The sequence below is a fragment of the Dromiciops gliroides genome, chromosome 6, assembly GCF_019393635.1.
Source record: "Dromiciops gliroides isolate mDroGli1 chromosome 6, mDroGli1.pri, whole genome shotgun sequence".
Taxonomy (NCBI): Eukaryota; Metazoa; Chordata; class Mammalia; order Microbiotheria; family Microbiotheriidae; genus Dromiciops; species Dromiciops gliroides.
The window spans coordinates 176,155,607-176,168,463 of NC_057866.1; the positions used below are offsets into that span (position 1 = coordinate 176,155,607).

The 12,857-nt window shown below is 35.5% G+C and overlaps 1 protein-coding gene across 11 annotated transcripts in view; it reads left to right on the forward strand.

Moving 5' to 3' along the window:
* The window catches only part of RAPGEF2 (Rap guanine nucleotide exchange factor 2), a 341,360-nt gene that overhangs the window by 264,346 nt on the left and 64,157 nt on the right, over positions 1 to 12,857 (forward strand). For all 11 annotated transcript variants that reach the window (XM_043970280.1, XM_043970281.1, XM_043970282.1 and 8 more), the window contains one exon: positions 166 to 297. In XM_043970280.1, the coding sequence (XP_043826215.1) occupies positions 166 to 297 (132 nt within the window). The remainder of the gene's footprint in view (positions 1 to 165; positions 298 to 12,857) is intronic.

Sequence of the window (12,857 nt, forward strand, 5' to 3'; positions counted from 1 at the left end):
TGAACATGAATAGTTTTAAAATTTTCTTTTTAGTACATAAATATCTTTTGAATAAATTTGTGTGTGTTTGTGTGATAATCCATACTATGTGAAGTGATTTTAAAAATTAATGTTTAGAAGAATCTGTTTCAAATTGTAATGTTATTTTTCCTACTTCCTCTTCAGCTTCCGGCAGATTTCACAAAACTACACCTTACTGACAGTCTCCACCCACAGGTGACCCACGTTTCCTCTAGTCATTCAGGATGTAGCATTACCAGTGATTCTGGAAGCAGCAGCCTCTCTGATATCTACCAGGTAAGGAAGTTAGTTCCTTTAATCATTTTCCTCCCATCTCATTTCTCTGGGTGTTTATAGTTTTGGGGTTCTAAAAAGACAAACCACAAAAAAGCAATTAAATTTGTGGACATGTAAAAGTATGCAGATACTTATTATGTTGATATTTCCTTGTTCAGTTGTTAACCATCCAATAACTAAGTAAAATACATTTTAAAAAATTTATTTTTAGGAGCAGCTAGGTGGCTCAGTGGATAAAGCACAGGCCCTGGATTCAGGAGGACCTGAGTTCAAATTTGACCTCAGACACTTGACACTTACTAGCTGTGTGACCCTGGGCAAGTCACTTAACCTCAATTGCCTCACCAAAAACAAACAAACAAAAACCCAATAAAAATGTTACAGTGGCCTTCTCTCTCTGGCCTTACTATTAAAAAAAATTATTTTTAATTAAGTGTAAGTTCATAAATGGGGATTGGAGTTCATTTAATCCAGAGGTATGAAGCTGACCAAATAGAAGCAATGCCTAGTGCAGCTTGAACCAGATTAAAATGTAATTGGAGGGGGCAGCTAGATGGTACAGTGGATAGATAAAGCACTGGCCCTGGATTCAGGAGGACCTAAGTTCAAATCCAGCCTCAGACACTTGACACTAGTTGTGTGACCCTGGGCAAGTCACTTAACCCTCATTGCCCTATAAAAAAAAAAGGCAAAAAAAATGTAATTGGAAAATATTTAACAAAATAAATAAAAATATAATACAATGTAGATAATGTTAATTTCTAGTTTCATTTTACAGATTACAAAATGTTCCCCCACCAATAAAAATCCAGCTCCTCTCTCTCCTAACCCCTAATCTCATTCAGAAAGAAAAAAAAGTAAATTCACTTTAAAAAAATCTATATATTTATATCTCTATATCCATATCTACATGTAGATATCTCTATCTCTGTCATCTATCTATCTATCTATCTATCTATCTATCTATCTATCTATCTATCTATCTATCTATCTATCTATCTATCTATCCTTCTATCTATCTATAGTCAAGCAGAACAAATTCCTTCATTGAGCATATCTGGGAGAAAACAAAACAAATACCCAATACATCTCATTCTTTAGTCTGACTCCATCATCTTTCTATTAGAACACAGGTAACATGTTGCATCATTAGTCTTTTGGAATCCTTGTGGGTCACTACATTATAAATGACTTCATTTTGAAAAATAATGAAATTTAAAACATGCTGTAGAACATGTTTGCTGTAGAACATACATGCTGTTGACTCTGTGTTATGAAATAGAGGAAATAGATAAGTTGTACTTGGAATTGCATTTTCCACTTGGTAGACATTTGCTTGAAATAACTCAAAATAGCGCCTAAAGCTTCTTGACTTTTAAAGCCATAAGTTCCATGAGGGTAGGGACTTGCTTTAAAAACAAAAACAAAACAAAGCTTGGTATTCCTAGTGCTAGCACAGCGGCTTATACATAGTAAGCACATAGTAGATGTTTGTTTGTCGAATTGAATTACATCATGACTACTGTATTATTCCTAGGGCTTAGAGATTTTTCTCATTAGCTTTTAAGGGAGATTTTCTGAATGTTTCCATGAAGATTTTTAAATACTTAAAAAAAAGTTTTAAGTCCTAATGGCACAGAGAAAAGATGAATTATTACTTTCATAGAACATGAAGAAACTTTTTTATATTTTCTGATAGTTCTTCAAAATGCTCTTAACATTTGTGGTTTAAAAAAATTACTCAATAATAACTACTAAGAAGAAAATACAGACCTGTTTCTTCTCTTTTTTGGCTCATTGTCATTTCCAAGCATTCATTGTTAATTAGTAACTTGTAGATGATTCAAATTATCAGTAAGAAAATTTTACACCTTAAATTCCATGTATAACAATTCAATTCATGACATAGTGCTTGAACACAGAAGAACTCCGATTTATTAAAAGGAAAATAGGGGCAGCTAGGTGGCTCAGTAGATAAAGCACCAGCCCTGGATTCAGGAGGACCTGAGTTCAAATCCAGTCTCAAGACACTTGACACCTACTAGCTGTGTGACCCTGGGCAAGTCACTTAACCCTCATTGCCCCACCAAAAAAAAAATTAGTAATAATTTTTATTGTTTTTGGGTTTTTTTTTTTCTTTTTGCAGGGCAATGGGGGTTAAGTGACTTGCCCAGGGTCACACAGCTAGTATGTGTTAAGTTTCTGAGGCCAGATTTGAACTCAGGTCCTCCTGAATCCAGGGCCTGTGCTTTAATCCACTGCACCACCTAGCTGCCCCCCCTATAATTTTTTTTAAAAAGAAAAAAAAAAAGAAAGGAAATGTATTTGGTCTTACTAAGGCCATTCATTATAAGATCATTACCAAGGTCCGATAGTGGCTGGTTTCTGTTTTAGAAAAAATCTTGCCAAGTAGCTAAACATTTAATACAGGGATACCAATTAAACACAAGAGTGAGCTGGATTCAAAAAAAATTTCATAAAATTTTTCAGAAGGTTTTTGACTTTTAAAAGATAACTTGTGCTTTGGGTTTACTTTTGAGTAATTAAAAGGGTGTGCCAGAAATGCTTTCTTACCCATCTCTTAAAGAAATGAATCATTAAATGCATTTTATACTCAGTCATAAATGCAAATATTTACAAGCTTTCTATAATCATCATGTGTACTTTTGCTATAATAATGCATTAAGATGTTTATTGTTCCTTAACATCAAGATCTGTGTGGAAGTCTTTTTTTTCCCCATTATTTTATTAGCATGTTGAACTCCCATTCCTCATTAGGACAAAAGAATGAGTAAATAAAGGTTATGCAGTAGCTCATGTTAATTGAAAGATAGTGGTATATACTTTTATCTCTAAACCTTTCTTATGTTACATTTACAGAGGCTTAGCATTGTGATATTTTGCCATATCCACATGTGATAAAGTGAAGCTATTGTATTAGGCAAATCAGCCAAAGGAAAAATTCCAAATACTAACCAATTTTAAAATGTTTGGAGAAAAACTCTACCGTCATGGAGATTTGGGGGTGGGATGAATGGCTCAGGAGGTGAGGAAGGGTGTTCTCCATAGTCCCCTAGTTTCACTGGCATAGTCGGTAACTCCAGAGTATGGTGTGACATCTTAGCTATCCAGGTATAACTAGAACATGCCACCACTTCCTTGTTCTGGGCTGTAAAAACAGAATGGAATCCCCATACAACCTTTCCATTCCATTGGTTTGATTTTAAGTGTAATGTATTCAAAAGTCAGGCCCAACTTGGGCCCTTTAACTGTTAAGACTATTGCCAATGTGGAGTAATATTTATGTTTACACACACACACACACACACACACACACACACACACACACACACACACACACAGCTTAGTTCATTGATTGTACAAAGATTAAATTCTTTGAGATATTTCAAAAGAAAGGTGCTCTCTCCTTTTTTCTGGAGTTAATATGAAAGAATTAAATGTTAGGGTGTTGATTAAATGCTTCTGTTTTCTTTTATATGACAACACTTTATTGCTCTGTTTCCATAATACTTTTCTTGCCTGAGATAGGTATTTTCAATATAATATTTAAAACTTTAAGCCATTACATGTCCTTGTGGAAAATGCTGAACCACACCTTTATACAGAGGCAATCAGGCTAGAAAAGAACACCTAGCTTAATATCTGGATCCAAGAGATCAAAATATCCACGAAATGGACAGGAGGCCAGTGTCAATGGATCAAAGATCCACACTTGGAGAGTATGATATAAGAAGACTGAAAAGATAGGAGGAAGCCACTTATGAAGGGCTTTGAGCACCAGAGGATTTTTTTTTTTATCCTGGAAGCAACAGGGAGCCACTAGAGTTTTATTGAATGAGGGTGTTTGTGTGCAATATAATCTGACCTTTATCAAAGAAAAATCACATTGGTGGTGGAATGGAGATGGATTAGAGGGGGGAGAGGCAGACCAACCCATAAACAGGCTATTACAATAATCCAAACAATGAGTCTACACTAAATTGATAGCAGTGTTAGAGGAGAGAAGATCTAATCATTGAGAGATATTGCAAAGATAATATCAACAGATCTTGGCAAGAGATCAGATATGGGGGATGAGAGATAGTGAGAAATTCAGGATGACTCTTAGGGTGAGAACCTGTGGGACTGGGAGTTTTATGTTACCATCTACAACCAAGCTTCTATTTGGCAGTAAATGTTTGATTTGTATGCCTATTTTATATACCTATATACCCTGGGCCATGCAAACATTTCTTTGGCAAAATGGGGTGGCTAGTGGGAAAAGTTTAAGAAACACTGATCTGCGCTAATAGGAAAAGTAGCTGAGGCAGAGAGGGGTCAGGTTTAAGGGAAAAGATAATGAATTCCATTTTGGAAATGTTTAGTTAAGATATCTCCTGTCTGGTAGGCAGTTGGAGATCCGTGATTAGAAGCCAGCCAAGAGTTTGGGTTGGGTTAGGTAGATTGGATAATCATTGGCCTAAAGATGGTTATTCAGTTGACAGGAGGTGATGGGATAGGAAAGAAGAAAAGAGGGCCCACAACAGAGGGACACTCAGAGTTAAGGTATGTGATCTTCTGGAAGATGGGGAGAGAGGGAGAGAGAGAGAGAGAGAGAGAGAGAGAGAGAGAGAGAGAGAGAGAGAGAGAGAGAGAGAGAGAGAGAGAGAGAGAGAGAGAGAGAAATTCTGAAGGTAAAAGTATCAAGGAGGAGAGGGTGATTAATAGTGTCAAATTTCAGAGAGGTCAAGGATAGTTTGGAGAGAGCAGTTTTAGTGGAATGATAAGGTTAGAAATCAGACCCTAAGAAATTAAGAGAGTGAGAAGAGAGAAAGTAGAAGTATCGATTGTTGAAGGCCTTTCCAAGACAGAAGACATTACATAGAGATTGCAGTCTGTTGCAGGAGATAATATAAAATGGGATCACTTGAACAAGTAAAGTGTAGGTATCTATTTTAGACTTTTTTTTTTTTGAGGAGTTTGGACATATAAGATGATAGAGAATGCATAGGTATGTTTTTAGGCAGTAGGATATGAGCCAGTAGTAAGTGAGAGATTGAAAATGTGACAGAATGGGGATGACAGAGGGGATAGGGTAGAATGAGATCACTTAAACAGCAAGAGTGATAGGGTAGCCTTGTTAAAGAGTAAGGCCACCTCATAGTGTGAGACAGGAGTGAAGGAGGAGATAGCAGCAGAAGGCATCTGAGTTATAAGAGATGAGGAAGAGGGAGAAGAATAAATGTCCTCTTGTTTGTTTGTAAAATATGAGGCAAGGTATTCAACTGAGAGAGTAGGGTGAAGGGGAGCTATGGGAAGTTTGAGGAAAGATGAAAAAGTTTGTAAAAGCTGCTGTGGAGAGTGTGATAGTGAGTTAATAAGGGAGATATAGTAAGATTACATGGCTCTATTGAGAACCCAGTTGAGGTGGTGTAACAAATTTCCAGTGGACCCAGGCAGAAAGGTTGCGTATTTTTCTCCACCTTTGTTCAACAGCAGGTGTGTAGGAGTGAAGGTGGCAAATGGTGGGAGTGATACAAGGTTTGAGGCTTTGTAGGACGCAATCAGTCATATGATAGGGGCCTGGGGATAAAAGAGAGGAAGTTGAATTGCTTCACCAAGGGGTCAGTACAGAAGAGATCTCCTGGGAGAGAATTGAAATGGTCAAGGGATTAGAGGTCATGATGATTTATAGTGGGGTTTTGTAAGGGAAGGCAGAAGGAGGTGTTATTTTACCTCTTTTAAGTCGCTCTGAGGCATGCAGTTATAAGTGTTTTTATTCTGGGTTTGTTGGAGCAAGTTAGTCTCCTTTGTCAGATTCAGTAATTTTGAAATTCATACATCAAACTTATAGCTAAGGTGCTTTTTGCTTGGTGACTGTGTGGAAAAGTGAATTATCTGAACACTTGTAAATGAATTGAAAATGTTATCTGAATGTTTAATGGTAATACAACTGTGTTCAGATGTTTCCTTTTTACTCAATTAGTATTCTTGGTTAAATTAACTAATCCTTCACTGCCTACGATTGTAGTATGTACTGTTTTCCTAAATTGTTATTTAAATTTCATTTACCTCATAGCCAAGTGTAATAGTATACTTTTTGAGAACAGCTGTTTACAAGGAAAATAGATTAATGGATCTTAAAAAAAATCATGGAACTGAAACTTTAGATGCTTTTAGTATTGTTCTGAGAATATTTCTATATAAGTATTAATGTCGAAACAAAATCTTTGTGTCAGATGTTACATGAGAATGATAAATTCATTTAGTGAAGGAGTTATATTCCTAAAGAAGTTTATGGGCTTTTTCTCTGGAGAAAATATAGTTTAAAAAACAAGAACATTTTTAAGGTGGTTGTTTTTAAGTGTCTTCTAGAACAAGAGGTCTTAAAATGTAGATCAAATTAAGTTTGCTACTCTTTTAGGATAGTCAGAAAGAATGTAGCAAAAGTGTTTTTTGTTTACAAACTGGAAGGTGCATACTCAAACTCTTTCATCTTTTATTGGCTTGGAAAAGTAAAAGGCATTTTATTGTGGCTTCTTACATATAGTAACTACTTTCTCAATGAATACAGGGGTATTTATTGAATCTAGAAGTCATTTGACATTAAGGGAAGCTGAGCCTGTGAGAATTTTCTCTAAAGTGGGCAAGGTGGGGACTATTGTTTTAGCCTTTTCCCATGATATCTTTAAAAGGCTTTATCTTGCCAACAGATTACACACTTTCCGGCTTCATAATATACCCTCTTGTGTGTTTTTCCTGATATGGTGAACAATCAGAGTTGCCAATGAAAAGTGGGAAATGGGGGTGGGATAGGGTATTGTTGCACAAAATATAGGTATAATTCACTTTATAGAATAGAAGTGTTCCTGAAAATTCTATGTAAATTGCATTATGTTTGAAATGCACTGGGAAACTTGTCATGTAAAGGAATATCCTATAAAAGTTAAGAATCCTTTTGTAATATGAATAATCACTCCCACATTTGCCTATTTTTAGAATGTCTTTTAAATGTTATGTATATGATGTATTTTTTTAAAAGGCATCTTGTATTCCTAACATGCAATGCAGCTGTATAAAACAGACCATTTCTGTGAGGTTTTCTTTGCTTCTGTAGTGCAATCTGAATCAGTGACACAGTGATTAAATATGAAGGGTCAAGAGGCAGTTTTCAGGAAAAGTTCTGCAATGAAGATAATTAATTCAGAAGCCTTATATCAGCATATGTTCTCTGAATGGCCTCTCATGAATTCTGAGTGTGGGGGAGGGATTGTGGTATAGTGGAAAGACACCAGGGTTCTTCTAGTCCTAGACCTGCAGTGAACTATCTTGGGTAAGTTATTTCATCTCTGACCAGCTGTTTCCTCACCTGTAAGTGATGGGTTGGATCAGGTGGTTTGTAAGGTTTCTTCTTAGCTTTGAAGTTCAGCAACTGACCAGCAAAGTTACGTGAAATGTAAATCTTTTTGGTTGACTGGTGTAGCTTTTCTTTTCTACTCTTTTTCTCTGCTTTAGGCTGATGATCATTTTCTTGAGGAGAAACCAGATAACAATATAAAATAACACTTTGATATTGCCAGGAATGTACATAGATCTCCCCTCTCAATGTAGCATCTTTGTCATTTGTTACTTTTGAGCCTTGGTGGGGAAGATATTTATTCTTGTTTTTATGGTTAATGAAATAGAGTGAACTTTGGTTAGAAAAGGAAATAGGTGATCAGAATCCCAAGTTTACAAAATATATCTCAGTCCTTAATCAGGAAAACATAAAAACAATGCCCTTACTCCCTTCCCCATGTTAGTATTACTGCCTTCCCTCTAAAATTTTCCCATTTTATCCTGTTTATATCTTGTCTGTACATTGTCTTTTGATATTCTCTACCATATTAGACTGTACTATTTGAAAGCAGTGACCAGTTTTTGTTTTGCTTTTGTTTTGCCTTTCTTTTGTATTCCCAGTGCTTAGCACAAGGCCTGGCACATACTAGGTGCTTAATAAATGCTTATTGACTAGACTACAGTATCTGATACTGATCTAGATATAGACTTCACTCCTATAATTATGGGGGAATAACAAGTACACACCAAGAGAAAAAATAAACAGACATAGTTTGACTGTTTCATACAAGTCAGAGTTTTGTGGAGAAAATGTGACCAACATAAAGGCCAATGTGTTAATTATATGTTACACTTATCCTTCACTACATTTCTTTTTGTCTGTCTCAACATGAAGTAGAGATCATCTTGAGCTCTTGAAATTTATTACAGAGAAATATAACTCTGCCAGTTCTATGAAGTAGAGGGAAATTATTTTGACTTTAGTTAGGTTATATGTCTGTATTCCTAGACCCTGTCTAAGGAAGTACTATTATGTTGTTTGATGACAATCCTTTGCATCATGTAATTTAGGGTACTGTGGATCATTTGAGGATTTATCTGTAAAGTTCTCTTCTGGAACTATCAAATGCCTGGTTGTATTATCTCACCTGTACCTGGTCCTACCAGGGTCTCAAGCAGGACCTGATAATAATATATATCATATATTATATATATATATATATATATATATATATATATATATATCATTGAGTTAAGACAAGAATCCATGGAGCTGAAGGATGCCCCTGTATTTAAAAATTCCCCAGAAAGTAAGATTCATTTGGAAAAGAAGCATAAAAGAGAGGGCAGGTTGCTTTACAGAAGATTGTTTCCATTCCTGCTAGATGACAATGTAAGGCTAAGATTCCTTTGAAATAGTTGATCACATAAAAGATTTTGGAGGTCATTTTGCTTAATAACAGAAATACACTTCATTGACTGAAAAAGGAGACTCTAAATACTTTTGAAAATGTCTTTGCAATTGGATGTAGAGGAGAAATTAATGCTAGTCATTTGGTATCATGAGGTAGGCTGGGATTTTGTTTTTTTGAAGGGGAAGGTTTTGATTCATGAGGCTTTTTTGGCTTTTGCATTTTCAAATTGGAGGTGAAATTTAAGAGTTCATGTTCAGGTATAAGATATACCTAGAAACAACAACTTTAACAACAAATTATAAGAAATATTCATAGAATCATAGGATTTTAATACTAGAAGACACATTTTGCATTATCTAATATTTTCTATCCCTGTATAGGTTATAAAACTGAGACCAGAGATGTCAACATTCAACAAACATTTTATTGCGTGCCTTTTACTAGGCAGTGACTGTGCTTGGCTCTTGATATACAGAACAACTAAATTAATTAGTGACACAGTAGTCTGTAGAATTGTCGATGTTTAGCTGGAAGAAAAAGATTCAAGGGGACAAGATAGCTGCAGTTCCCTATTTAAGTAGTTGTCATAAGAAAGTAGGATCAGATTGCTTCTTGGCCTTTTGGCTAAGATCAAGTATAGAAAGTAGGATCAGATTTTTTTTTTCTTTAGCCATAGAGGGCAGAATGAAGAAAAGACAGGAGACAGACAGATTTAAGGCTTCATGTTAAGAAAAACTCCCTAATATTTAGAGCTGCCCAAAACGTGGAGTTGGGCTGCTTTAAGAGGTACCAGGCAAATAGGTCTCCCCTTGGAGGTCTTCAGTGTCTGTGTCCAATTTGCAGGTAAGTTAGAGTGGGGGTTCTTTTCATTTATGGCTTGGACTAGGTGGACTTTTTCTTTCTAAAAATTCTGCAGTTCTATGACTTCCAGTTTCAAGTACTCGAATCCAAACAGTATTTAGTTGCTTGAAATATATTGTGGCTCTAAAATAGATTCACATCGAATTCCTAGAAATGAAAATGACTCCTGGCTCCTGGTTATGGCAAGAGAAGTGTAATAGCAGTTCTTGGGTTGGTGTTTTTTTTTTTTCCCCCATTATATTTGAATATAAGGAGATCATATTTAAAATATTTTAAAACCAAATACTAAATATTTATAATATTTTAGGTTTTGCATTTTTTTGTTTTTGTTTTTTGTTAATTGGGGTCAGTGAGATGGAACTTTCACCTTTAGAAGCCCTTCATCATAATAAAAAATTACAAAAAGTCAAAATAAGATAGGGACCAAAAAATGACACATAATTGATGCAATTAGAATTTTTTAAAGGTAACATAGTTTCTAGTCTTGTGATACACAGTTGCCTTTAGTAATTTAGGGAAAATTCCAGCCATCATGCAATCTCATAGTTAATAATAATAAGCATTTCAAGACCTTTTTAATATTCCTATCCAGTAATTGAACAATACTAATTCTTGATCTGTTGAATTTGAGTCCTTTGAGCTTGATGCTCAAGTCAAAGTCAGTGGAACTTCTACTGCCATATGACCACCTCGTCATTTGACTTCATAGTAAAGAAAACATATAATATGTAAGGTCAGAACCAGAGAACTAGAATTGGGAGGAACTTTAAACATCTCATTTAACCTCCTTCATTTAGAGATGAGCAAACTAAATCCAAGACAAGTGAATCAACTTGCTCAATGTTGGACAGTCATTCTATGGATGAACAAGGTCACACAGTTAATGATTAGAAGAGGAAAGACCTGAACTCAAGTGTCCTGAAAGAGGTTCCAATACTCTTTCTACTACATATGTTTGAAAATTTGACTGAAAAGCAATAAATCTCAGTGCTCAAATGATCAGAACTAAAAAGTAATTGTAGTCTGTGATGGGTTGTTGATTATAATGGCTTCAGAACAGCAAATGGTGGTAAGAGCCGACGCTGATCTCTGTTACTTTGGTCACTACTTTGGCAGATCACCTAATGATGGGCTCTTTGATCTCTGTGCCTTATGATAACTCATGATACTCCTTGAAATTTAAAATCTGACTGCATGTTTTTAAGAGCTTCACAGTTAAATCTGCATAAATCCTTGGCCTCACCTTCGACCCCAATGTTTAGAATTATCTAGGATTTTCTATTAAGTCCTATTTTTTACACAAAAGGATAAATAGGCCTGGATTTCTTAGCTTTCCAGCTCTTCTTTTTTGACTCTGGCTACTGCACATATGGAACAGAACTATTACTTAGAGAATCCGATAGGAAAGTTATTGTTTTGGCAACATTTCATAGCTGCTAATATTTCTTTAACATGATAATTGTTACTTAGCTTCTTGCATGAGAATCCAAGCCTTGGGGAAAATCAGCTAAAGCTGAGAGGGAAATGGGGCAGTGAGTTTATTAAATATTTGATTTGACAAATCAATAAAAATATGAGCATATATACATGCATATACATAGATACATTAAGTTACATTTTAAACACTTTAGATACCAAAGCCAATGATTATTTCTATTTTGATTCTTTATGCTTTTCTACATTTCTTTTCATCATCTTGAAATTCCCCTTTTAAGTATGGCTCCAACATCTTAATTTCTTTGGGAAGTTTCCTTATTTTGCATGGTTGAATTACCCAAAATTAAAGAATTGATTGTAACACTTTATATCAGGTTATGGTGCCTGTGATGAGGCGTTTTAAGGCATTATTTAATTCTGTACTTGCATTTCAAGGACCTGAGTGACTTGTTTGAGTAGGTATTGGTGCTAGCTGTTATGGTTCACATTCCATGTTTCCTTCTAAATTTACTATACTGCTTTAATTTTAGAAATAAATCATCTTTCCTCCCCTCTAGCTTATCTCTTGCAAGGCAGCATAATTCAGTGAAGTGAAGGATCACTGGATTTTGAATCAGAATGACCTGGATCAAAGTCTTGGCTCAGATAGTTATTAAAGCTAGGGTCATGGGCAAGTCACTGAGCCTAGCTGAGAGACTCCATTTCCTCATCTATAATTGGAGTATGAGTATTTCCATTGCTCACCTTCAGATAGTTGTGGGCTTCCAGTGAGATACTGTATAGGAAGTATTGCATGTGTTGTGTTTTTTTTCCCCCTGTGTCTGCAAATACCTACATATATGTATGTGTTCTATGTAGAGTATGTTGACATGTAAATACACATGTATGTATATACACATTATTACATATACAGGTTCATGTGTTTTAGAGGAGTAATCTGTATACTGAGAGTCCCCCCAAAATGAGTGCATTATTAAGCTTAAAACTTTGGAATCCCCTGTATTTGTAGTTGTAAAATTACAGTTTGGTAACATTCTCAACTTTTGAGTCTATTGCCCTAGGGTTTTAGTTCTTCTATGTGTCTCTGTCTCTGTCTATCTTTGCCCATGATCTCACAGCTAATAAAGGGGGCAGAGATTGAACTTGAACCCAAGTATTCTGACTCCTAAATACATTGTTTTATTACTGCATCATTGCCATTGAAATAGAGCTGGATTTGGAGTCAAAGGGCTCATGTTCAAATTCTGGCTCTTCCTATATGATATTGGGCCACCCCATTTAAGTCTCTTGAGCATAGATTTCCTCATATATAAAATGATAGGGTTGGATTCGATGATACCTAAAGGGCTTTTCAGTTTGATATTTATCGACCTATAATCTTGGCTTTTGAACCATTAATTAAGAGAAACCATAGGCAGTAATTTTTGCTTTTTAATTCCAGCTCTGAACAAGTAGGGAATAGGGATTGGGACTATGCCTGTGATTTCTTTGCTATAGGAAATTCCCAGA